The 26,443-nt window shown below is 41.3% G+C and overlaps 2 protein-coding genes and 1 long non-coding RNA gene across 6 annotated transcripts in view; 1 reads left to right on the top strand and 2 right to left on the bottom strand.

Moving 5' to 3' along the window:
* Window positions 1–1,426: 1,426 nt before the first annotated feature.
* tbx2b (T-box transcription factor 2b) lies at window positions 1,427–9,727 on the bottom strand. Of its 2 annotated transcripts, none has more exons than XM_047391222.1 (8): window positions 9,586–9,727; window positions 8,506–9,325; window positions 7,634–7,901; window positions 6,380–6,532; window positions 5,273–5,349; window positions 4,991–5,160; window positions 3,641–4,224; window positions 1,427–3,171 (listed from the first exon to the last, which is right to left on the bottom strand). In XM_047391222.1, exons 2-8 carry the CDS (start codon window positions 8,862–8,864, stop codon window positions 2,722–2,724), a joined length of 2,061 nt encoding a protein of 686 aa, XP_047247178.1. In that variant the 5' UTR covers window positions 8,865–9,325; window positions 9,586–9,727; the 3' UTR covers window positions 1,427–2,721. The 2 variants fall into 2 exon arrangements, with proteins under 2 accessions (XP_047247178.1, XP_047247179.1); XM_047391223.1 differs by having other exon boundaries at window positions 6,380–6,526.
* Window positions 9,728–9,859: 132 nt separating this feature from the next.
* Window positions 9,860–17,096, top strand: LOC124883839. Of its 2 annotated transcripts, none has more exons than XR_007042331.1 (5): window positions 9,860–9,994; window positions 10,090–14,042; window positions 14,192–14,257; window positions 14,448–14,512; window positions 16,746–17,096. It is a non-coding gene; the product is annotated as an uncharacterized LOC124883839 (long non-coding RNA). The 2 variants fall into 2 exon arrangements; XR_007042332.1 differs by having other exon boundaries at window positions 9,865–9,994; window positions 10,137–14,042.
* A 181-nt stretch (window positions 17,097–17,277) lies between these two features.
* Window positions 17,278–26,443, bottom strand: part of bcas3 (BCAS3 microtubule associated cell migration factor) — a 465,863-nt gene continuing 456,697 nt past the window's right edge. For both annotated transcript variants that reach the window (XM_047391219.1, XM_047391220.1), the window contains one exon: window positions 17,278–18,615. In XM_047391219.1, the coding sequence (XP_047247175.1) occupies window positions 18,467–18,615 (149 nt within the window). In that variant the 3' untranslated portion in view covers window positions 17,278–18,466. The remainder of the gene's footprint in view (window positions 18,616–26,443) is intronic.

Genomic DNA, 26,443 nt, shown 5'->3' with positions numbered 1-26,443 from the left:
ATGTCATTGGTTATATTCATTAAATGTCGTCATTCCCCACATGAAGCTATCCTTCCAGTCTGATTTAATATTGGGATGTTTGTGAATATCTGGAACAGTCCAACAGATCAACATTCACGCTCTCTCAAACAAGGAAAATATAAATGCGCTGTATGTCTTGTGCGCTAAAACGAACTGCGCAGCTTCAACATGCTGCCCTACAAGCACTTAAACAACATTGAGTCGCACCGATCATTTCACAAGTTGTGAATAATCTTGGCCTTTTTACCCCGCGCCGTCACCAGTCATTAGTTATGATCCACGGGGCCTCCACGGGAGCCTATTGATCACTGATTGACTGATTGATTTCGACAAATACTTTTCTCTCCCGGAGCGCCAGGTCCAGTCGCTCTGCTCGTTAACTGAAGATAACAGAGTGACAACAATGACCTCCGTGATAGAATGAGAGTTTTGTGATTGTCTCTGCAGAATGAAAAGAAAATGAAGAAGAAGGGGAGGAGGAGGAGGACAGGATGAAGGGGGCTTCTCTAATTAGGAAGCGGGGCGGTGTGTAGGCTGTGGCCGGCAGGCAGGCGACAGGCGCCGGGTCCCGGACAAAAGGCTGTCTGCTGCCCTAAACTCCCCCTAACACACACACACACACACACACAATTGGACTGCCGCGTCATGCTCCCACACAGGACTGACACACACTTCACACCAAAGAGTTTAGAGATGCCGGCGGACTGAAACTCAGTCTAATCACGTTTGTGTCGCTGAGTTCAGCTTCAAACATCACATTCTGCTAACGAAATCCGCCATTATTATCATCAATATTATTTATTTTCATTTCCCCACCGTATGGACAACTTGTTCAGCTGGGAACCATGTCCCCACTCCACACTGAACACTTGGATTTGTTGTCTGGCTACAGAGGATGTGAGAGCTTCCTATAAATACAGACATTACTCGACGCTTTCTAAAAATACAACCATGCACACAATAGTAAAGGAAATTCTGATTGATGGTGGCCGACACAGACCTGGATGACGTCAGACACCTAACACAGACCGCAGCGTGAGTACAAGACATTTGTGTTGTTTTCTAATGTTTATGTTAAACCTACAGGCCTAATGACCGACCAATTAGCTGTTGCCTTATTGCAAAACTATCACCGGAAATTATCCCATAATTTAAACCACGAGTTTTAGATGAGGCCCAATATTTTTAATAGGCCCTCATGGAAACATAACCCGAAAATATTTTGTTTTCAGATTTGACATGAAAACTCAAAATGTTCCTCTTGATGTGACCGACAGAGGGCGCTATAGCACCACCTGGAATTTGCATAAATGTTCTGCATGTGGCCATTCCTGGCTTCATTTAAAGTTGCTCAAACATTTACTGTAATAAACAGTAGAATAACAACAATAAAAAGGATGCAAACTTAAAGCACAACGATTTTTTTATTGAAAGTGTGAGACAACTCAAAAAAGGAAAACCAGCAAAAACAAGATGTTCCATCTTTGAATATATTCATGAGTATGAATGTTGCGCTCATAACAGGAACTCCTGACTTTATTAAAATAACCTGAGGTTTTTTTCTTTCAATCCGTGCGGACTTCTTTCTCGTTCTCCTCTATTTGTTGGTGGATGTGGACTAAAACATGGCACACTCGTCTCCTAAAAATAATAATAAAATAATAAAAAAATTCTGCGATGCTCCATACAGTTGTTTTTCTTTCCAAACCAACAAACGCTAAATAGTTCAAATTTACAGTATATGTTCATGTAAAATAGGGAGGTAGGGGTTAATGAAGACGGGGATCAGGAACGGAAACAACAAAAAAAAAAAAATCTAATTTCAAGTATATATACACGCTAATATACAGCATCAAATAAATTAATACCAATTGCATATTCTTGATCTTAGCTTTATTTACAGAAAATTTTAATTACATAAATAGTTCAGAAAGACAATTTCTGGCATGAAATGATGATGGTTAGTCTCTGTCAAACGGATTTTTCACCTTCCATCCCTTTTTGTGAAATAAGTAGACCTGCCTTCATGAGACTCATGTTCCAGGCTCGGTTTTGCAAAAATTCATTATATAAAAACGTTGGATGCTTAAAGCTTTAAATGCAGCATATGTGAGCAGCTGCAGGTACAGACAGGTTCCATTCTTGGGTTCCTCCAGACCCTCTGTGGTTCCTCCCAAACATGACCACACACCAAAGCTTTTTGTAGAGCTACTCTGTTTCACATCCTTAAACCTAAGTGGTTCACTCCATTATTAGTTATTTCATTGTTTAGATTCTATTATTTTTGTATTCTTTTGATATTTAATTTGTCATTTGTTTTTAGTTATTATTTTGAGCTAATTTTACTGCATAAAGACAAACATGGTGATGTACCTTGGTGGGGTTGGGGAGAGGATGTCAAGCAGCAGGACTTAGTGGTGGTTGTGGTGAAAATGTCTTACAGATATTTCCCCTGTAACCCAGTCAGCTCTGTAGGAAACCTTCAATACTTGTGAATGAAAACAATGATTTATTTTAATGAAAGACTATATTTTTGTCTACCCGCAGCTTTGTTCTGAAAATATTTTTGTAATTATTCTTCATTGATTCTCATCTGTCAAAACCCCATGACAGTCTCTGTGATGTGCTGTACAGTACAGGTATGCACCCAAGGTTCTCTGGTTTTCAAGACAAGTCTTCATCCCAGACACAAAGTCCTCGTCACTTGGGAGAGTCTGCATTCAAAGAAATCTCTCTCTGGCCTTCCAGGCCACTGACCAGTCTCTGAATGCTCTGCAGCTCATTTACTGAGTCCTTCATAGAGGTTTTTGGAGAGGCTGCCCTTCCACCCGATCCTCCAGTCTTGTGGTTGCTGTGATGATCAGGCGCCGGGCTGGTCTCCCTGCTGCCAGGTTTGGAGGACTCGGAGCCCAGGCTGAGGTTGCTGGGCAGGCCGGTGGTGAGCAAGCTGGAGCTCTGAGGCAGTGACACAGGGAGCTGATAGGGATTGAAACGTAAGCGAGGACGGGATGAGCCCAGGAAGGGATTCCTGGAGAGTGGACTGGAGGTGCTGGTTGCAGGGAGAGCTGAAGCTGAAGCCGCAGCTGCGGCAGCTGCCATGTAGGTGTACGGATACGGGAAAAGACCTCCGAAAGGAGGCATGGGGATGCCCTGCAACACAGAAGAGGAACAACTTAGAGAAACATTCAGACAGATCAGGAATTCCAATCAAAAAATGTGATTCATTGAAGAGATTTGCAAGGCAGGACTGGTCTGACACCAAAGCAGTAAATATCTTTATCTTCTAAGCAGCCCTCTGAACCAAAAACTAAAAAACATGTCTTTCTGAGTAGTTTTAGACACAATAAATGCTCAGGATATCTTCATGATTCGTTATTTTACTGTTCATTATTACAGCTTGATTTAAAAGAGAGCGAAAAAACCTGCCGATTCATGGCAGGTTAACTCCTGGTATGTGAAGGACTGTGCAAGCGAAGGTCTGAATAAACAGTAACAAGTTTAAAAAGAAAATATCTAGCATGATTACATTCATAAGCCTGAGCTCTAGGTTTTCTGCTTTGCTGCTGTCAGATAAGGCCTACAGAGGTGCAGCACTTTCAGTCTGGGTGACCTTCCTTACCTGAGAGGCAAGCATGTGCTGAGACAAATGGAAGGGGAAAGGGTTGGGAGTTCCTCCTGTGCCTTGGGCGGAGAGGCTGCCGTTTTCCAAACCACTTGCTCCGGAAACAGTGGCCAATAGATGCCCCATTCCCATAGCAGAAAAGGCTCCAGGGGCCATGGCAAACTGGCCGGGATGAAACAAAAACGGCGATCCGGTGTTTAGAGGGTTAAAGAACTGCTGACTGTGAAGCCCAGACAGAGCCAGGCTTTGTAAGTGACCTGGGCTGAAGTGCGAGGGGCTCTCCGTTTGGACCACTAGAGGGGAGAAGGTGTCCTTACTGGCACCAGTGCCTCCAGTCTCAGAGTCCTTTGTCAACACCTCTGTGGTGTCCTTCCTGTGCCTGCTCTCTGCTTTGTCCTTCTCTACATTCCTTATACTGAATACGGATTCATCCTTCTTTTCGGCACTGGGCCGTTCCCTGGCGCGGTCCTCACACCTTGAGCTGTAGGGGGACACCGGTTCAGGCCCTGGGCTGTTTGACGCTGTGCAGCGCTCGTCATGCTGCTCCAGCTCCTGCTCACTGTCTGTGTATGCTTTCTCCTCTGAAACACAGAATGGGAAAGACATGTAAGCCTAGTTTCCCACCAAACAAATAAACAGAGAAAATGAAAAACAATAACCAGACATATTCGAAACTTCAGAATTTGCTCACAAAATGTAGGCCTACTTACTGAGACCATGTGACCTGAATTTTAAATCCAGGCTGTTTTAAAGTTTGTAGTGGTGTGTATATGTTTAATAAGCTGTGTAGCTAAAAAAATATATTTTTGAAAGGAAGTAAAGCAATAGAATTAGGCACAGTTTGTAGTTATAAATGTTGTATGCATTTAGCGGCAAATATCCAAATTCTCCTGAAAAAAGTTAGAAATTGAATACAGGGAAGAAAAGATTTAATTATTTTTTTTTATGTTTGAAAATAAAGAATAAAAGCCATCCAGAGACAATAAGTTTTTTAATTTGATTCCAAGCATGATCTTTTCATTTTTATGTGTATGTAAAACTGAGAGGTCATTCAGATGTAATAATAATATAATAATAATATAATAATAATAATTATTATTATTATTATGTTGTTAACTCGGGTAAATGTCGAATATCTAAACAATAGTTAGATTGTGAGTGACAGAATATGATTAATCCGATTTGATGAATAATAGAAGAACAGTATCAGAATGGATTAACCAACAGAAACAACGGACTGAATGTTTGCTCGGATTCAGGGATTCATTCACAGTGATTAATATTCCTGCCCTGCTGCTCCAGAGCTCACCCAGATCAACAGACAAATAGTAGGCTAATATTTCTCACCTCGGCTGGGCCTGCTGAACCTTAAGGGGCTGGTGCTGGCGCCCAGCGGGGAGTGGACTGCATCTCGGCCGGCCTGAGGCTCACTAGAGGATGCGTCCGAATCTGCGCCATCCCGGTCCGCTTTGCACTGGTCATCATACATCCGCAGCGAAGGCATGGTCAGCTGTTTCCTGCAAATAATAATAATATTAAAAATAATAATGTAATTCTGTGTCCTCTTCAAAACCGACAGGAACACGCGCATGCGCACATGCAGTCAATTTGCAGGTGTTGAGTCCGTACCTTTTCTCCCTCCTGCCGTTGCCCGTGTCTCTAAATCCTTTTGCGAAAGGATTGTTGTCAATTTTCAGCTGCGTTATCTGCCCAAAAAGCACAAGTGATAATAGTTTTAATGCCAAAGTGGTAGCCTACATTTAAATGCTACACAGTTAGTTCCGCCAGCTGGTTTCTAATGAAGGAAAACTGTTGGGATTAAAACAGCCGAGAACTGGACAGCAGCCACCGCTGCCCTGGATTTGCATTATTAATAAAGGTGTAAAATGGGAGCGTTACTCTTATTGGCCCCCAGAGAGAATTTCTGCCTCGTATTATTCTTTATTTGTTTTGATCGTCAGGAAAAAAATAATGTGGCTTGGATCCTAGCTGTGAAGCGCATGTGTTCTGAACTGGACCGGGTCTGTGCCGACCCATGATCATGCGCGGAGCTGGGAAAAAAGGCCAGTACTTTTCGGGGCTCCTGGAGGCCCTCAGTGCTTCAGGCGTTTTCCAGAATGTCCAGCAGGTTCTGTCCACCGCAGGCTTTTTAACTCCCCTCTAATCGATGGTGACTCTTTGCCACAAACTTTTACAAAGAACCCCCACCGAACCCCCCGCCCCGTAGACACAAACCCAAATTAGCCTCACGACTCAAGATCAAGGCACACAAGAAAAGCTACTTAATGGCAATGATGTTATGCAATAAACATATATTCTAACGGCGAATTTAAATATAATGGATGTATTAGAAGAAAATAAATAAGTAAATTAATACAAATAGGTCAAGTGCGCCCTATTTGATGTCGCATAGTAACTAAACACTTTCTCTGACATTTATACGCCCAATTTATCCATTTTAGCCAAATATTATGTTTCCATACCAACTGAAAACAGGCGGCACAGACCCTTTCTGAATTCACTGTGAGATAAATCTGCTCCACACACAAATCCAAGCAATTAAAAAAAGCAAGTGGAACATGGGAGTCCTCAGCAGGGAAATTAGGCGACCTACAAAATCAGATTAAGTCTTCGGGGTTTGGCAGCTGGGGGAGGGGAGGTGAATGCATTTATTATGCAAACCATTGCGGCCATATTAGTGGCCGCTGGCGGACATTGCAGGCTGCAGCGGCTCACCTTGTCGTTCTGGTACGCTGTCACCGCCACGAACTCGGTCTCCGGGAACACGTAGGTTCTAAAGGTGCTGTAGGGCAGCTTCAGGATATCGTTGGCCCGCACTATGTGGAACCTGGGCTGGTACTTGTGCATGGAGTTCAGGATGGTCTGGACCAACACACACAAAACAGCAGAACTTTGGAGTAAATATCTGAGCATGTCTGAGGTTGAATATGCAGAGGTGGATGATCCAGTGTTAGCGTTGCTGTTATAATTACTGTGCATATACACTGTCTGTAATTAGTTCAGGGCAAAGGGAAAGAAGAGCAGGCCACACATGTTGTCATGAACAGACATGTCAAATACTATAGGTATAAAAATTCCCATTGAAATGATGGATATTTAACAAGGATTTTAGAGATAATTTCGACGCTAATAAAAAAAAATCTGAAGAATTTTAACATGAAATATTTTAAAATAATAATGAAAAAAAATTACTTAGACCACTTACAATTGTGAAAAATATTGGGTTAATTTTGTGATACATTTCCAAGCAACGCACACATTTAAAAACATGAATACAGAAATCCTAAGAGCAGCGGTAACCTGCAGCTTCTGTTTGCAGCCATTTTACCAGACTTTTAGCTCCTAAAGCAGTACTTCTAAAAACATTTCATGCTTACCATTTTATAAGAATAAAAGCGCAAAATTCAACGTAAGCTATACAGATATTAATAAGCTGATAAATAAGCTGATATTATTAGGTAACAGGCGTGGTGGGATGTATCAGCCTTTCACAAACATTTCATTTCGTTTGTCTCTGACCCGATTTGATAATACACCATCTAATCCTGATCCCCGCTAGCACTCAGCCCAGATGATTTTTTCCTTCCTTCATATTCCTCTGAGCACAGGAACAAATATCCAGCCCTGATCCAAGGAGTCTGCCGTATAGGAGCAGGAAAATACAGCCTGATAATAAATCAGAGCCGCAGTGAAATAAATAAGCTCTGTCAACACATATGAACAAGCAGAACCTATTTGGATTTTGAAAAACTTTTGCTTGGTTTTAATATTTAGAATAATTTTTATCATGAAGCAACAGCTGTTAACAATGACAATTCCCCTATAGACCTACTTTTCACATCATAAAACTTCATCCTAACCTGAGCTACACCATTAACACCATTATACCCAGCACACACTTCGACATGCATACATAAAATGGACTATTCAACCAAGACGGCCAATTTCATGCTGATTTAGATTACTTACAAATCCGTGTTTGTCCGAAATGTTGTTGGTTAACTTGAGCTTGTGGAAGGCAACAGGCTTGGCCATCCACTGCTCGCCGGTGGCCGGGCTGTCCGGGTGGATGTACATCCTCTTGGGCATCTCCGGGTCGGCCTTGCCTGCCACCATCCAGCGGGAGTTGTGGAACTTGTAGCGGCAGTCATCCGCCGCCACGATGTCCATCAGCAGGATGTATTTAGCTTTTTTATCCAGGCCGTTTATCCGCACCTTGAACGGGGGAAACATCCTTCTGCAGAGGAGGAGAAACACCTGAGAGGCGGTGGAGACGACGCAGGAAAACCACTGCAGTTGTTCTGTTTCATTTTATTACAGAGAAAAAATCCACATTGTGTGTCTGTTCATGTGTGAGTGTGTGTTGTCCAGCAGTGTATTTATGAGCACACATCTTCACCTCCCTGCCTTTTGAAGTGACAGGCTCTCTATAAAAGCCAGAAGCTCTGCTGTCTCCATGAATGCAGTTTGAAAGATAAAATCCGCTAAAAGCTCGGAATACAATCTCTGAAAAATACCGCAGATTTGAACTCTGATCCCTCTGCTGGGAGAAAATTAGACTGTGTGTGGTTGTAAATAAACTTACAAAACGCTGCAAAAAAATAAAGCAGAAATGGAAAATAATTTAAACAAGTACGTTTTGGTTTAATTCCAGCTGAACCTGAGTTGTTTTCTGGTTATTAGCAGCTCAGACTAACCATCTGTTGTCGAAGGCCTAACGTAATGTTTGCTGGCAGCTTGAATCTTACAAGCTGTGGTGTACTTTCTGTCTTTAAGCGACGGATCTATAGGAAAACTGGAGCTCCTGAAGGTAACTAATAAGAACTCGGAGAAATTCTTACCTTCCAGACTTGGTAATAACCATCTCCGTCCCGAGTTTATGAAACTGGTCCCAAAGATCTTTGGCTTCCAGCGTTACTTTAGGGTCGTCATCCACTTCCTCCTCGGGCTCCAGGCTCTTCATGCTGCGGAGATGAGCCGCCTGATGGTGGCTGAGAGCCGGGTGGAGACCAGCCTCCGCCGCCCCGGCCAGGCCGTGCTCCGGGATGGGCTTTGTGAGCGCACCGGGAGGAAGGCTGAGCGCCGGGAAGAAGGAAGGCTGCGCGGCCGCTAGAAAGGCGGACATGGGGAAGTCGGTCGGCCGGTGTGGATGGAAAGGGTGATAAGCCATTGCAGTCCCTGTAAAAACTGGATCTCTCATCGGTGCATCCACAAAAAGCGAAGGGAAACAACGATGGATGTTTTAGTGGTATCTCCGCCCGACCAGGAGCCAGGGTAGCTCTGCGCTTCGACCGCAGATAATTTCTCTAAAGCGGTGCAGAAAGCTACAGCCGAAACCCTCAGCTTGTTTACGAGTAGATTAAAACAGCCCAGAGTTGTTGCTGAAGTCTTTTTCTTTCCTTCGGTACCTCGGCTGCGTCCTTTAGTGTCGGCGGTGCTGTGACGGCTCAGCCCGGCTGCGCTATGTCTCCTCTGCTTCAGTCATTCCAGTCTGACTGGAGAGATGTGGCCCTGTTCACTGCTGATCTGTTACTATCTCACATGTCCTTCCTGCCTCCATCCCCAGTACTAATGAACCAAGCCCCTTTGATTGCTGATTTTACGCTTTCTGGACCAATTGTGGGCCCCTATAGGCGTGGTTCTGACAGCTCCGGCCAGACTCTAGGAGAGAAGAGGAGGAGGGGTGGAGGGGCAAGAAGGTGTCGGAAGCATTAGCAGTAAGAAAACATGTCAACAGAATAAAATATTAACCAATGACAGGAAAGATCGGAAAATCCCACCCCCATTTCCAAGCCAAACACCGGGTCAGCCCTCAATGTTTGGCCGGTGGAGGCATCACCTCTCTCGGCTTGCGTTTTTACAATGTCGCCTCCGGAAAAGAAAAAGCAACATGTCCACAGACTCATTGTCTAAATACTCACCTTTATTCAGGGGAACAGCTTCACTGCTTCACAGTCAGTGTTTCAGAACAGGAAATCCTTGACTCGCAGTTATCTGCGGTGCATTCCGGAGTGACTGATCTCCCAGAGCCGCTGCTCCATATTAACACACGATGTAGTTATTCCGCCGGCTGTTAATGGCTCTTAGGCTGGATCTGCTTCACACTATCCCGGGTGGGTTAGCTGTGGCTCGCCTCAGACATCCCCAGCCTCTCCGAAGGGAGAGGCATTCAGCCTGGCTGTGCTTCCTGGTCAAGCTGTCGGGGACGCAGCGGCAGAAGCAGCGGTGCACTGAAGGCTGGAAGAGACACAAGCTGCGTTGAAAAAAAGAGGAAACGAAATGATTCACGATGAACAAAGTCTGAGAGAAAATTCAGGGAGGAAGAAAGCGGTAAGTGTCCACTTCAGTAAAAATCTTCCTTGTTTAGTTGCTTAAAGTTTACGGAACTTCTCTTGAATTTCTAAATCATCTCTCTGTGATTGCAGTTGTTTTTCTTGCTGTTCAGCCTCGATTGTATTTCCACATCAAACAGACGCGGCGATGACATGATTTAGTGCTGAGTGGGAGCTGAGAACAGGCCGCGGCAGCGCGGGATCGCCAGCAGGGTGGATCTGGTGAAACGGTGCGCACTGTGCGGGTGTCAGAGACCCGCAGGGAGCTCCCGCACGGACCGGCCTCGAGACGCTCCGCTCCGCCGAACCTCTGCAGAAACAGTGCAGCGTCGCGGCTCCTGCTGAACTCGGACTCAATTTAGTGTGCTGGCCGGCGCCAGTCGGCTGATGCGCCGCAACGAGAACAATCTCCTGTCTCTTTGAATTTACCCTGAGGTGCTGCATGTGCGAGCCCCTCCGGCCCCCTCTGCAGCCTCATCTGCGGCTCCGCTCCACTTCTCCGCCTCGGCCAGGACTCGGTGTCAGATGTGAATGTCTTTTTTTTCGTTCTTTTCGGAGAAGCAGCTGCTCTGCTTGGGCCACAGGCGTCACTTAGAAAACAAAAACAGAAACAAAAAGTGATCATCTCCCTGAATTAGACCGCCAGAGACAACTGCGTATTTCCTATGAAGCTTTAAACCGAGCCGCGTCGCTGCCGCTTCCGCTAAAAAAAAAATCACTGATTATTGGCACCAAAAGTGTTTTAAATATTATAAATATATGTAAAGCTCAATTTAACAAAAGAATAATCTATTATATTCAAACGCTATGTTCATTGTCTTTTATCCGCTTTATCCCAGCAATTCGCAAATAAAAAAAAAACCCAAAGCGCTTCAAAAGGACAAAAAGAATTTACTCGCTTAAAATTGCTGCAGCAGTTACATAAACACATGCTCTAGGTGCATGAATGCACATCACCACTGTGGTACAAACTTGTTGCTCGGCTTCTTCCAGGCTTCTGAAGTCATGTGCAAGAAGCGAGCTTGCGGGCCAGACAGGAACAACAAAGCCATACCTGTCTGAGTGAAAGTTCTGAACACCGGGATGGGATACACATTTTTTTACTCATCCCTTTTTGCAATGAATGGCGCGTAGAATCCCATTACAAAGTAAAATCCAAGAGGTTTCCTTCCACTTCTCTTTGGGTTAGGCTGCACTGAGGCCGCACCTGACTGTTGGAGAGGCGCACCTTCAGATCTGTGGATTGGCTATGAAGGAGCGGCTGATATTTGTTGTTTTCAAAGCTGAACAGAGCTTCACTGAGAGGGGGAAAAAAAATTAGCAACATGTGGAGGAGGATAACGGTTTTTCTGCCGGAAAACTCAGCTGGATAATTGTATCAACAATGCTGGTGCAAATTAGTCACCATTTATTTGTTCGGTGCCCTCAAACGGCAGAGACATCTCCATTACGCGCGATTTAAAAGTCATTAAGTCGAAGGAGGACTGCTGGTAAATCTCGGGGCTGTGCGCTGGTAGATTAACACATCCTCTGTGTTGGGGATTAATGGAAGCAGACAGTAAATATGCTTCTTAGACCCGCTTTTTGGGCGCATGGGAGCGGTGGATGCGCAGCAGTGACCAGAGATGCGCAAAATCAACTAACCTTCTGAGACTGATTTTCTTGATAGGAAACAATATGACACAGAGCAAATTATCATCATGATCTCACTGAGAGTAAGCAAATTTGGAAGGTTAAATATGAAACATCAGATCCTGCTGCAGTCGGAGCTCATATTCAAAGAGAATTATCTGCTTGCGTGATGCTTTTCATGCAGGAAGTTGACAAAATCTTTTTGTGAGCGTGTCCTTGATTTGCCCGCTCAATAAAGCTCAGTACTGTTGCAGATGTGGAAATGCGCGTAAAAAGCGCATTGTCTGCCTCACCGGGCCCCTTGGATCAACGATCCGGACCAAAGACGCTCTAATTACAATACAACCGGACGGTTTTGCGCCACATTCGTCCATAATTGAGTATTGTTGTTTTGTTCCTCTCATAGACATTGTTCCCTTCTTCCTTTCATCTCTCCATCTTCTCCTCCCATCTCTCTACATCATCTCTCCGGCTATATTTAGCGGCTAGACTGAGGCCTTGGCGCCAGACCGTTTAAGACCTGTCAAAGTCCCTCATATTTCCCCTTGTCACATGGACCAGCGGCCCTCTCCTCCTCCTTCTCCTCCTTTTCTCTTTTCCTCCTCCTTCTCCCTCCCACTCCGTTCTTTGCCTTCCCCCCTGTCTTCTCCCCTGCTTCATCTCTTCCTTCTCCCCCCCCCCCCCTCCTCCTCCTCCTGCTGTTCCTGTTCTTTTCTCTGTTTCATGAAATCAGCTTGAACTTATGGAAAAGCGGCAGTATTTTTTCTTCCAGGGCAAACAGGCGCTCTAACCCTATATGGGGGAAATAAATGCTCTGTTTGCAGATCAGTGTGGCAGCTAAATGAACTCATCTCTGCAACGAAGCAGACATTTTAGTGGAAGTGACTTAATGATAAATCCACTTTGATACATCTATCTGTCCGGCGACAGGTGGGACACCAGGTGGGGGCGCTATGGTGACCTCCAGGAGCCAGAGAAGGGTGACGGAGGTGTCACATCAGCTTCAGACAGTCTGAGGAGGTCTGATCAGGTTCAGTGTCACGGAGTGTCAGAGAAGCTCTGCTCCTTCACACTGGCCGAGCAGGATTCATTTCAGCCATGCTCATTACTGGGAGCGTGAATTGATCCCAGTAATGAGCATAGAGGTCCCGCAGGTGGAGAAGTCTGTCAGGCATGCTGAAATGGAAAAAAAAAAAACTTCGGGGGTTTTCGTTATTCTTGCATAAAAATCATTTCTTTTATGAAAGAAAGGACTTTCTGAATATTAAAAAACAAACCAAAACAACATGTTGGAGTTTTTCATGTGAGTCTAATTTCTGCATTGATCACTAATTAAATCGGATGTCTTCTTTATTTGTATCAATTTTTTCTGGTATTTAAATAAAACCAAACTGCTGCTGGGAACCTGTCGGCCTCTGCGAAGCGATCTATAAAACATACAAATCATTTTTTTATTACTCATTATTCCGCTCTCTATGAATATTACAATTTAGTGTAATGTTCCTTTAAATATCTTTTGTTTAAATGGCGAAACTCGAGCACTAAAATTATTGTAATTTTTTACCTAGTCCCTACAGCCGCAACGGCGAGTTATTATAATTAACAAAATAAAAAAGACTGGGAGCCAAATTCTGACTGTCGAGACGTAAAAAACAAAAAATATTCCGTGAATTTTTCTAGCTGTAAAGTAATGCAATTAGGATTGCATGTACGGACACACACACACACACACACACACACACACACACACACACACACACAAAACCAAATTGATCCTAGTCATCAAACAATGCAGTCAAGTTCAGTTTATTATTGTAACATTTAAAATCTTGCTAGTTTTGTTTCGTATCAGACACCTGGAGATCGGCGTCAATCCTAAAAAATATGACAATATGAGAAAATGCAATGAAAAAAAAAATATGTCCTTCGAATTGCAGGAAATTTTCTGCTGTGGTCCAACTAACTTAAACATGTAGGTCAGGAGTCAGCAGCCTCGTTACTCCTGCTTCCTGCTTGTGTTGAGCACCAAACCGATGGGTCCCTTTAAAAATAGCAGATTTAGAGGTTTTCTGACTAGAAACTAAATGGACATTTTCTTAATAAGTGTGTTGACAATAGAAGGAAATACAAAATCATTTGTCTTAGTTAAGTTTTAAGACTAAGAAAAACATCAAGAATTCATTTTAAAAAAATATGTTTATGAACAAAAAATCTAGGGAGCCCAGTTAAATAGATAAAGCTGGATAAAAAGACAGAAAACTTTTAAAGCTAACCTTTTTCACTGTCTTTACAGAAATATTGCTTATTTTTGTCTCATTTGAGGTCAGTTATTATGGACCCCAACGGAGATGCTGAAGAAACACATGCAGCTGTCAAGCTGCAGGTTGCAGACCCTCAGTGGAGGTGAACTGTAGGTGAGTCTGCAAATGTGTCCAGGTTAGAACCCACAGTTCCCACAATGTGCCCCCATTTCTTCAGACCCTCTCAGGTGATCGATGTTAGAAAACACAGCGTTTCATCCCCTGATGACTGAGTCCACTCTAATCAACATTTTTCTCACCAGGAATCATTGAAGACAGACAGACAGGTGTTCTGTTGAGCTGCAGGGGAAGAGAAGTTTCCTCTAGAGGTAGGACCTGATCTGATCTGTCTGAATTCACCTGCAGCATTCTCAGCTCAGCATGTAGCGCTACTGCCTCTAGAGAACACCTTAACATGTCTCATTTTTTTAAAACAGAATTTTAAAATACAACAAACAAAAAGACATGACAAAAAGTGGAAACATGCTGTTACAATCTGTTTTCCTGCTTTTATGTTAGAATTTCAGCTCCCAGGGTGCACTGGTTCCGGTCCAGGGTGAGAGCTGCCACAGACATCCTCTGAGGTACGTTTTGAACATGGAGCTGATTGTTCTTGGTTCAGGTTCACAGCAGCTTTCTTTCTTTTTTACTGCCATTTTCCATGTGTTGTTGAAATATATGATTTGCATTGCTTTTTACAAAGAAAGAAACATTACTGATCTCAGTGTAATAATGTATTATAATGTCCAGCATTGATTCATTTTACAGAAGGCCTGGGATTTTTACAAATTGAAGGAGAGAAATATTTGGCCTTCTTCTTGTTCAGATGATTTTGGTAGATATTATCTCATGTTGAGAACTATGTCATAATTTCACCTATAAATTCAGGGGCAGACCTCTGCCATGCCATGAAGATTAAAGAATATTTAATATCCGGTAACATTACAAATATCAGCTTCAACCAATCACATCTGCTTGAAAAAAATCATTTAGACATCTTGAGACATTCCTGGCTAATATGAGAGGCAAATAAAAACTGTTACAGTATAATACTGCCTATATTCATTTTGATCAATCATTCAGTCAGACATTTTCTATACCGCTTCTTCCATAGTGGGTCGCAGGGAAGCTGGAACCTATCTCCAGCAGTTTATGGGTCATTTTGATCAATCTATGATAAATTATGTAATCTCAAACTGTGCTGATTTAAAGGAAAGTGTAAATATTTTCTAAACCTTTTTAGGCTTTAACATTATCCTGTAAATTTCAACTGAAAAACAGGAAAAAGTTGTTAGAAAAATATGAAACTACAAAAGAAACTATAATCATAACACTTCCAAACTAATATTTTATTAACCTTTTATGTTACTGAATCTAACATTAACCGCTTTTTTCCTGAAAGAATTTGGGATCACTAAAATACCGGTGCTGAAGTTGTTTGGCATTTTTAATGGTTTTATTCCTGTAATGCCATTAAAGATTTTTCTACTCATTTTTGAGAAGACTTTAAATAACTTTGACATGCCTTTGTTTTTAACATTCAAATAAAACATATATTGTTTATTGATAATTCTATTACATTGTTTATAATACATATATAGTTACTTAGTAGGTGTACTGTGGCATACATAATATGGCTCAGTAAAGACAGTCAGCAGTAATTAGAGAAGCTATATAAGAACAGTGACAACAAATACATTTTTTATTTGATAAAAACACAAGACAGAAACAGACCAGGGAGCTTGACTAGAGGCCCACAGCACCACTGAAGGGGCTGCAGGAATTTCCAACAAGCTCTGGTGGGGTTCTACCTGTGACGACAATCTGCTGTATTCTTCATGTGTCTGGACTAAGAAATAAGGCCGTAAGCCAGAACTTTTTCTTCCAAAGAAACTATCCAAGGTTGGCATTGCTCATGGGGTTTGTGTTTTGGTCTGAAAGTAACAAACTGGAACAATTGTGTCACAATTCCAAAATGTATGTTTAGTCCAAAACACTGCACATCTCCACCAACATGCACCACTGTGAAACATGGTGGTGTCAGCATCATGCTCTGGGGTTACTTTTCTATACATTGGACTAGACGTTGTGTCAAAGCAGATTAAATTGTGGACAGTTGAAAATGCAAGTCAGTTTTGACCCAAAACCTGTAGTTTTTTTGCTAGAAGGCTGAAGATAACGAGGGATTTTATTTTTTTCAGACAAATGGCTTCATCAAAATAAAATTGGTTCGGTTACATAATTTTTTACTTTGAGGGTATGCAAACCTTTGCAGTTAGGTTAAGGAAATAAAATTTTTTTTTTACCTTCAACAAATTGGCTTGTTTTTTATTGAGTTGCACAGGATAAATGCCACATTAAAGGTGGAAAAAGTTTAAAAATTATTTATTAGTTTCTACATTTTAAGCCTAAAAAAACTGGAATTTTAACAGGGGTGTGGAGACTTCAGAGAGCCACTGTATCCACAGTCAGTCTCCCTCTGGCTGATTCTGTATGTGGTCGGTCTTCTGCTTCTTAACAAAGCCCAGAAGCATGTCTTGGTTCTGTTGAATCAGGGCTTTAGTGTTGTGCTCAGTCACGATAAATTATGCTTTGTGCTGCTAAAACACACAGTAACTAGTTCAGTAATATAGCAAAATATACAATGCTTTCTTGGAACACACACTCATGCTTGTTAGAAATTATTAAATGAAGAAAACATATGTATGTTAACAGTGAAATCCTGTGTCTTTAGACTATGTTAACTGCTGTGAGAACATCTCACAATAAAGGAACTGCTGACTGAAAGTGGTGTTTTCTTCTTATTGGACATAAAAGTTTCTTCAGGATGAACTGGCAGAAGACCGCAGCAAGAAACCCAACCTGGCAATACCTCCTCTGCAGGAGTCCCTCTCTTCGAACAAGTCAGACTGGAAATCACTACTCTCAGAAGAGCACAAGCACAGATTTTTATTACAATGTTTCAGGCACTGTGTTTTAAATAGATACTTTCTTTCCACTGTGGCTCCAGTCAAGATGCCTTTATAATTTATTGAGATTAAATCCAGCAAACCGATTGCACTGTTCATCTGTCTGAAGGTTTGGAGTTCAGTGTTTTATTTTGTTGATGTTTGAACAAAGGACTTCTGGGATTTGAAGTTGAGCTGATTAAAAAACAAATAAACAAGAGCCTTTCATTTTCTTGGCTCTTTCAGAACAAAGAGCCAGTGCTGGCTGTAAAAAGACCCTTTAATGACACTTTACTGCCTGTTAAAAATATGGTACTAATTACCTGTGGTACTGTGTTCTTAAGGTCACTGCTGCGGTTAATGTGGGAACGCACTGGGACATAAAAAAAAAAATCAAAAAATCAACTTCCTCCACTTTTATTAAGCTTTTGATGCATGGATGCAGGAAAGTAAAGTCATATTCTTACAAACAACAAGCGGTTGCTCACAATTTTTAAATTCATGATCTTTTCAGTCCATCTGATGACTGTCATGCAGAAGACGTTCACAACACTGCCAGTTTGTAAAAAGTGCAATTACTTTACATCGATTCAAAAAACTAATTCACAAATAACAGGAAAATTACTTTCATAAAAGGACTCATAGATCATCACTCAGGATTCTTCGCTAGAGGAAAAGCCGGCATGTGTGAGGATAATACATGGCTTCAAACATCTACAGTCTTTTCTAGATTTTGGTCAAAACATGTAAAGAAAATACAGAGAGACAGATGGCCAACTTTAGCGTGCACAATTAGAATGTACTAAAAGGAAAGGCTGAGAAGAGCACTGAGAATCTATCTAAAAAAATTCAGAAACATATCAAAATTATACAGTAAACATCTAAATTACTCCTGCAATGTAGTAATAGTGTCATCTCATTACTGCTTCTTTTGTCAAATGTAATTACATGAAAATCAAAGGCTAGAAGGGAGAAAATTCAATCAAAAACATTTAGCGAGAGGCCATGAGAGCAGTCACACACACCCACACACACACACACAGGGAGGGAAAAAGGAGCTGCTACACATCACTGACTGGAATAAACATTTTTCCTCCTCTGCTGGTGATCCTTTCCTTACAGCCCTAACAGACAATAGGCACTCCATCAAACCTCAGGAACACACGTGGAGGACGACGGAGCAGCACAGGGGACAACAACTCATTTGCAATGTCTCAGTGGACGGAACAACAAGGTAACAGCCAGCGTCAGATTGATCTGGGGGGTACAGTTAAAAAAACACAAACTCCTGTTAAAAACAGTTCCTGACACCTCCCAAGTGGATCAGACTCATAAACGGTTTGGGAATTTTTTTATAGCTTTCAAAACATGTCTCCACTTTGACATTGACCAAATTTGGGGAAATCTGGCATTACAAGTGACTAAAAAGCTTCACCAAACAAGAGCATCACAACTCGGAATCCTATCAACGTAACCAGCTGGGCTCCTGCTGATTTCTGACCAGCTGTATGAGAGCAGATAAAAACATGTTTATTTCAGTGTAACTTGTATGTGAGCAGGCTGGCCAGTCGGAGGAGGAGAGGTGGGGCTTTAGGGGAAATTGGTGGGGAAGAGGCTGAGCGGCTGGCTCTCGTTGGTGGGCAGAGGGGAGCGGTATCCTTCGAAGTTGCGTGGGATGCTGCCGCTCGTGGAACCTGAGCTGTTACTGAGGGTTTCGATGCTGCCCTCCCTTTGCAGCTCTGCAGGAAACACAAACACAACAAAAACAATGATGAGGTCGCGCCACCAGCTCCCACTTACTGTAGCTGTTGTCAGCAACAAAGAAATGAATGACTCTGATGAAAGTTAGATGTGCACATGTGTCACTGTGTCCTTATTTCAACAATGCCGTGGAGTGCATCTCTCTCTTATAGTGCACGACATTAGACAGGAGGTGATCTTGTTGTGGTGATCGATGGAAATAAACAGACATATAACGCTTTTTGACCACCAGAATCACAGGCTCTCTAATGGTGCTAGAACTGTCTGATACCCAGCGAGCAGCCCACATTGATAACTCAGCGTAGGCTGAGGGATCCCAGCCACAACAACTTCCAGCATTAAATGGTTCTGTTTCTGGGTCAGATTCGGATGCAACCAGGCACTCAGAGTTCTTTGAGAATCCATTCCTCAGCAGCTCGGGGTTAGGCTGCATTGGTTGTAATGTTTGGGCTCATCAGAGTTAAATGTGGCCTGTAATTTGCCTTCGCTGGACAGATTTGGCCAGGTACTGCTGCATAATATTACACAACCTGCTGCACTTTGGGCTCAATGAGAAGACAGCCAAATTACCAAGTTTTTATTTCAAATCTGACTGTTTCCATGTTTATCAGCGGTTATATGTGATGTGACAGTGTAAACTTAACTTATGTATTTTTTATTTTTAGATTTAAATTTTAAAGTTTTAATATTTTGGGGTTAAAAATTCTGTTTTGATTTACATTATTTGGGTTTTTGTATTACTAATAAAAAGAACAAACCGCATCAACCTAATCAAGTTTAATGCATTAAAGTTGCCATGTCTTCTAATTAACTACCAAGAAAAATCAAGTGTTGAAATGTCCATCTGGGTAAAATATAAAACACATCCAGTTGATGAGACAGGATGATAGCTGACATCGTCACTACAAGACAAGGAGGAGACAAGCCTTTATTTATTGGAAACTAGAATCCCCTTTTTTGTTTCCAGAAATGGAGTAAAGGTTTAGCAAACTGTAAACTGCGATTCAAATAACTGTAATCACAGGTGGTTTGGTTGCCAAAAAAGAATTAAAATCTTTCTATTTATGTTTTCACAAATATATAAAGATTTTTAACCAATCACTGTTCAGTGTGAAATGATCAGGTTTGGGTGTGATTTATCCCATTATTTTTAGATTTTGAACAAAAGGAGTTCAAATATACAGTCTAAAGATTAAAAAAAAAAACCTTAGTTTAGCACCCATAGGAAGCTCAAAAGCAGATGCTAACTTCATCCTTGTTAGTGGCAAACAGTCAGTCAGAGTATTCTTCAGTGTGGGCCAATAAACCATTACCATATTTTACTAAGTAAAAGAAAACGACAAAAATGATAAAGGCAAGCTTTAAAGGTCGATAAGACATATAATACATGAGGCCAATCAGTCCAGCACTTTCTAAGCATTTTTTCACAGTGGAAAAGAGACTGTAACCAGTAGTATTAACTTGTTTTGCATTCTTTATTTCTTGTACTTATAACACGCACTCTTAAACTTAACAGTATGTGTTTTTTGTACATTGATATACTGTTAGTTGAGAAATGTAACTTTTAAAATTGTTTACTTGCAATCAATAATGTCCCACAATGCTTAAGGGAATTGTTTATTCAATTTATGTCAGATTTAATAAACAATCAAAAATATATTTCATTAGTTATTAATAATGTTGAATTTAACGTTATTTCAGTTTGTATTAAAACAGATGCTAGCTTAGACAACTGGACTGCCAATGTGAAACTAGCTTGTGATAATTATTAAAAACTGTTCAATACTAAAAAGAAATTGTGATTTTATTACCTTGCATTTTATTTCCATCCATCCATCCATCCATCCATCCATCCATCCATCCATCCATCCATCCATCCATCCATCCATCCATCCATCCATCCATCCATCCATCCATCCATCCATCCATCCATCCATCCATCCATCCATCCATCCAAGTGAAGCCAGACATCATACTCTCCAGCTCCTCTTGGCAAATCTCAAATTTCCTCCCAGTAGAACATGCAGAAAAATACTGAGGTCAACCAACCTTATGGGCTTGCCTCTCAGTTCAGCTCCTTCTTCACTATGCTTAACAGATCAATTGACAGATGAAAAACCTGTCAGCTTTCTATTTGCTGTGTGATAGGTGCCAAAGAAGCAACGACATAGGAAGCTCATTCAATTATCATCCATATGATCAAAATAAGCAGCAGAGAGAAATAATAACTTGCAGAAGTTTCCAGGCTTTATATCCTGGATTGTCCAAGCAGCTCTGGTCAAGATCTGGCCATGAGGAATGCATTACTGTTATTACATGCTGTAAACCATATCCGTCGATACGCGGACGAAATGGCGTGCGCCTAAGTGGCAGCACAGTATTAAGATGGTGATGCATGCAGTGCACTGTGACGCCCATCAGTCGTCCAGCTGTGTTTCATTTCCTTTCGTTGCCCAGCTGCTCTGCTCACATTGGCTGATACACCACAATCACATACACCAGCTTGTATCTGAGACAGTGTAGAACTGTCAATTACACATCAGGAGGGTGATATGATCACAAATTTACAGGAGAGAAGAGCAAGTGGTCTTTGTTCATGTCACTCTGTCAAATAAAAGAGACACACATCAAGCCCACAGACTAACAAATGTCTTCTGAGCATGAAAGTGATGAGAAGGTACACTGGTAACAAGTCAGGCTGGGGTTGCATACAAATGCAGGCCACACATTTCAGAATTCAAACTGTAAACATTTTCAAAGCCATGTATGATTTCTCTTCTACTCCACAACTGTACATTACTTTTGTTTGCCTATCAAATAGAATGTTATTAAAGGACATCGGAGTTTGTGGTTGTAACTCTACAAAATGTGGAAAGGTTTGTCTGGGATGAACACTTCAGCAAGACACTGTACGATGGTTGCACAATATCAGTGATGTGACAGCTTCACGTAAATTAAAATGTAGACATGTTGAAATTTAAAAGAAAACTGTGGGCCCCTAATATGTTTGTTGCCCTAAAAAACATTCTTAACAACAGTTTTAGTTAAGAAAGATATGCTTACAATAAAATCATAGTATTTGTAATGTTTTAGCACTTATTATGGCCTAACATACATTTAACACCTACTGGAGTGAGACTACATTAATAAAAAACCATGTTTAAGTATACAGGGTTTCTTTTCTTTTACATTTAGAGGGAAAAATCTGTTGCCTGTAGTTTTGAAAAAAGTAGAACCATAATGTCTGAGACATAAATTGTAATATTAACCCTGCAGTGTTCTGCTTTAACAATAGGAATTTATGTAAACGCCAAGAACAATAGATCATATGTTGAGATATAGATCTGACCTATACTTTCACTTTGATATCTGTTTTAAAGCATTCCCTCTGCTTGTTGGTACTGCCCTACATTATCATACAAATTCTCTCTACTGTCCACTGACCAAGAAATTAATAAAGAGTGCTAAATAGCTGAAAAGTGCTTTTAAAGTCCTATTTTAATGACACGAAACCACAGCATGGATTTAATATTTCCTGCGTATGTTGAGAGCTAATGTGGACACTGTCTCTGTCATGGTGGGCACACAGGAAGTGGGAGCTTCTCACTTTGGCTCAGAAACCCTAATATCAACCGCAGCATTATTATCCCAGCTCGCGCACCGTGTGCCACACTGCAGTGTTATCCATGCCTGCTGCCAGCTCTCCCACCCCCGCCTCTTTAATTCCTCCAGTACTACACAGGGCAGTTACGCTGCAGTAATCCCAGGCAGAGGAGAGCGCGGCCTGTTCAGACAGCTTTGTTTCACTTAATATTAAGCTTTACGAGGCAGATGCAGATCAATGATTAAAAAGTTAATAGCTGCTAGTTTTACCATAAATAAATGTCTTGTCTGGTCATAGAGCAATATCATTTTTACCTACATACAAACATGGTAAAACATTTACATGCTATGCAAAACCAAGGGTTTTATCCTACTGTATAAATGATCTGACCTGGTTCAATCTAATCTCAACTGTACCAAAACACACAACAGATTGCAGGCTGTCATTATTTATATGAAACCAAAACAAAAATAAAAAGACTAACTCCATCCTAGAGATTTGGAAATGAAAGTAGCAGCCAGAGGCTGCTGATTAAATGTAGGTAATTAACTAATTATCAGGTCATCAGGTCTGAAAAGCCAGAGTTCTGGCAGTTTGCTGCTCACTTTTCAGGTGATGCCAGAAAGGAACTACATCAGCAAGGACTTTACAGAGGCAACAAAAGCTACCTATGAATCTGTGAAGGGTTATAGGTCTATTGCCACATGATTGAAGCCCATCATTTTCTAGTGAGACAGACTAAACAAAAGTCGAAACAATTTAATCCAGGAGTAGGCATTCCTGCAAATTCTCACTAGTATTAGACAATGTGACACTCTGAGAAACAGCAACAATGCAAGAAATGCATCCAGACTCCACAGGCCTCAGTTAGCATGTTCAAGGCTTCTTGTCTCTAAAACCATTACGGCAGCACAACATAGGCTTGCAACATTTTTATCGTCCTGATATGTGAAACCCTAGAATAGAAAGAGGGTATAATTTCTTTTTCCCATAACTGTAACAGTAAGAATATAGGTCACCTGTAATATTAGCCCTTTTTCCTGTGATGGCTGCAACTAAGCAGAAATACGTGTTCAGCGTGAGCCTCACCTCTGCAGCTCTGTGCAGTAGCTAACCCTTGGGTCCCTGAGGAAGACTGAGACTTGTAATGGTCCAGTTTTGTTGTTATAAACTCTACTGAATTACTCTGAATTTTTTCACATAATATGTACAAAGCCCTGTAAACTCAGCATAACCTTCCCAGCTTTCCTTCTTTCTCCACCACTAACCATGACTGCCACAACTTACCCTCTCAGCTTGCCTTTTTGCCAGTCCCAGCTGGAGCTGCTGTTCAATGTGTCCTTGTTATTGTAGGTGCTGTAAGCTGCAGAACGCCCCAGCAAAGCCCCAAAGGCCCTTTCTAGTGCTGCCTAATCCACTTCAATGTGTGACGCCTACCAGCTCTTCAACAAGTCTTAACCTCTCACGCCCCCAACACAATCCCAGAGCACTCCCATGTTGAGGATATTTTCCTCTGGAACTTATGTAGTAAGGTAAAGCAATGAGGTTTTTTACAACGCAGTTTTGTGTGATGTGATGCGTAGATAATGCTGACTTGGAGAGAGTCCAGAGTAGGCATCGAAACTACTCCCGGGTTTGGCTGATATGGGATTTAAAACAGATTGGCATTTCAGCTGACTAACAAAAATATTGTGCTTCTATTTAGGAAGCTTATCCTTAAAAGTGCCAAAAAATGACATATTTGAAACACAAAAACTAAAGAAGATGGGGTTATCTGACTGTAATGTAAACTTTATGTAAGATGAAGACAAAACATTTAATCATCTTTAAGACACAAACAGCTCTATCGTCTGGAGTCTTTTTGTGGATAGTCAAATCCTTAAACTCTTTACATATGCTGGGAGAAACCATGTTCAGCTACAACTGCTTGCCACACAATAAGAAAATGCAAGCAAACACAAGAAAGAGGGCTTGTAAAAGCAGTGAAAACCAGGGCTTGATATTAGACAGGTTATTCAGGTCAGACTATGATAGCTGGAGGAGAGAGCCTGGAAGTTCTTAGCTGTGTTAAATTAGATAAACATTTTGGTATTTTTTTGGGACATCCTTTTACAGAATTCGACACGTCTAACAACGCAACAGCGAGTTAATACCACATTAGCAAATCGGACATACAGAGGGGACGGTCACAAATGCTTCGGTCTGCACCTCGGCTGTGAACAGGCCTTAATCCTCTTATACTTTCACACAAACACACACAGGCGCCAGTATACACACTTTCATTTTCATACAAACACACTGGCTAAATCAACTCTCAAATGCAAACTAAAACAAACGGTGCAGTTGTGGGTAATAAAGTCTGTTTTCTGAACCGGACCAGAATTCCTAGTCATAGTTTAGGTGCCAGTATTCTAATTTAGATAATAAATGTTTAATGTACACTGACAGGATAAGAAATGGATGAAGCAAAATGATAGGACAGATACTGTTTAAACATAACACTGAAACTATTAACTATCATTTGTGATCTTAGTGCTTCCCAAAGTGAGTTTCAGGAATTAACAGAGGAGTTGTGAAACCCTTGATTTAATGGGTGGGAGTGTGGGGTGATCCTGAGATGGACCCCCAGCATAATTTCACCACAATAAATTAAAAAGAGCAGATATGAAATGATAAAAAAATATAGTAATGGTTACTGAGCCGTTTTGCTTGTCTATTTTAATAGCAATGTTTGTATTCTTCAACCAACATTAGTCAGAGTCACAGGTCTTTGCTACTTCTACTCTGTGGGTCAAAAGTTGAAATGTTATGTGTTATTTAAAGTATGGCAGTGTAGCATTAGGAAACACACAAAGGCTGACCTTAAAACATATTTCACTATTTTGACCAAATACCATGAAAAAATGTTTAGGTGACATTAGACTGGACTAAATAATCTTCTATCCTACAAACTGTGCTCTGGAGATTCTCCAAATGAATGACTTTGAAGTTGTGATTAAATGCTTAAAACATTTTGTAAAATGTAAATACTCTTTCAAATTAATTATATTTTTTTCTGCTAAGTAAGCAGAATGCAACCTTGTCCTTCCTGCTTTGCAGTACAGGTCTCAGAACTTGAGCATACTGCTACCACAGGAATATTCCTAGCTGGGCCTGTTTAGGAAGTCTGTCTCTCTGAAAGGTCAGAGAATGATTTTGAAAAATAGAATCATTTTTTTTCTAATGGTTATTTAAGTGTAAACGTGTCATCCTGTCTTCTGTGTACACATGAGAGTAGAAGTGATGAAGGAGAGATGGTGGAGACAGCCAGACAGTTATGGACTGACCTGCCTACACACACTGAAACAAGAAGCTTGGTCCAATTGGGTCCATAAACAGGTATCACTTGTTTAAAATTCAGTTTTGCTGTTTTGATTTATCGTGATATTCTTTAATCTTTTAGCAAGATTGCTCACGATTTGATGAGGAACTGCTGAACCTCTAACAACTGTGTCAAGATGAAAACATCCAGTGCCTTCCCGAATAGACAACCTCCAAGATGGGTAAAACAAATGCTGTAGAGAGATTCTCTGCACTTAGCTGAGGAACAGAACATTCAGAACCGCAGGTCAAGGGATCCAGTCTGGTTAACTGAGAGACGACCCAATGAGACCCAAAGCTAAGAGTATGGTGTCTCCTCAGTTGATCTTAGGCTGTTTTCAGGCATCAGAACCTGTCAGGCCTTGAAGGCCATCCTTTGTGGAGTTCTTCAATACTTTTCCAGACTTTCCCTCAGACTCCAGATAATTAATGTAGTGATATTATGATTCTGAGAAAAAAACATATCTTCATAATGTATTTCTCTAATTCCTGTCATGCAATTTAGTCTGCATGAAAAAGAGAATTTACCCTTCAGACAGAGAGATTTTTGACAGATTTAAGACTGATGAAAAAAGACTAATATGATTTTTAATAGAAATACATTATGAAGAAATGTTTTTTTCTCAGAATCAATATTACTACATTAATTATCTGGAGTCTGAGGGAAAGTTTGGAAAAGTAGTGAAGAACTCCACAAAGGATGGCCTTCAAGGCCTGACAGGTTCTGATGCCTGAAAACAGCCCAAGATCAACTGAGGAGACACCGTACTCTTAGTATATGAGGCGACTGTGACTCAGTGGGAAGAGCGGTGGTCTAGCAATCCCAAAGTTGTGGGTTCGAT

The sequence above is a fragment of the Girardinichthys multiradiatus genome, chromosome 18 (assembly GCF_021462225.1).
Source record: "Girardinichthys multiradiatus isolate DD_20200921_A chromosome 18, DD_fGirMul_XY1, whole genome shotgun sequence".
Taxonomy (NCBI): Eukaryota; Metazoa; Chordata; class Actinopteri; order Cyprinodontiformes; family Goodeidae; genus Girardinichthys; species Girardinichthys multiradiatus.
Note: the sequence above shows the minus strand (reverse complement) of the source record. Positions and strands in the feature narration are given on the sequence as shown.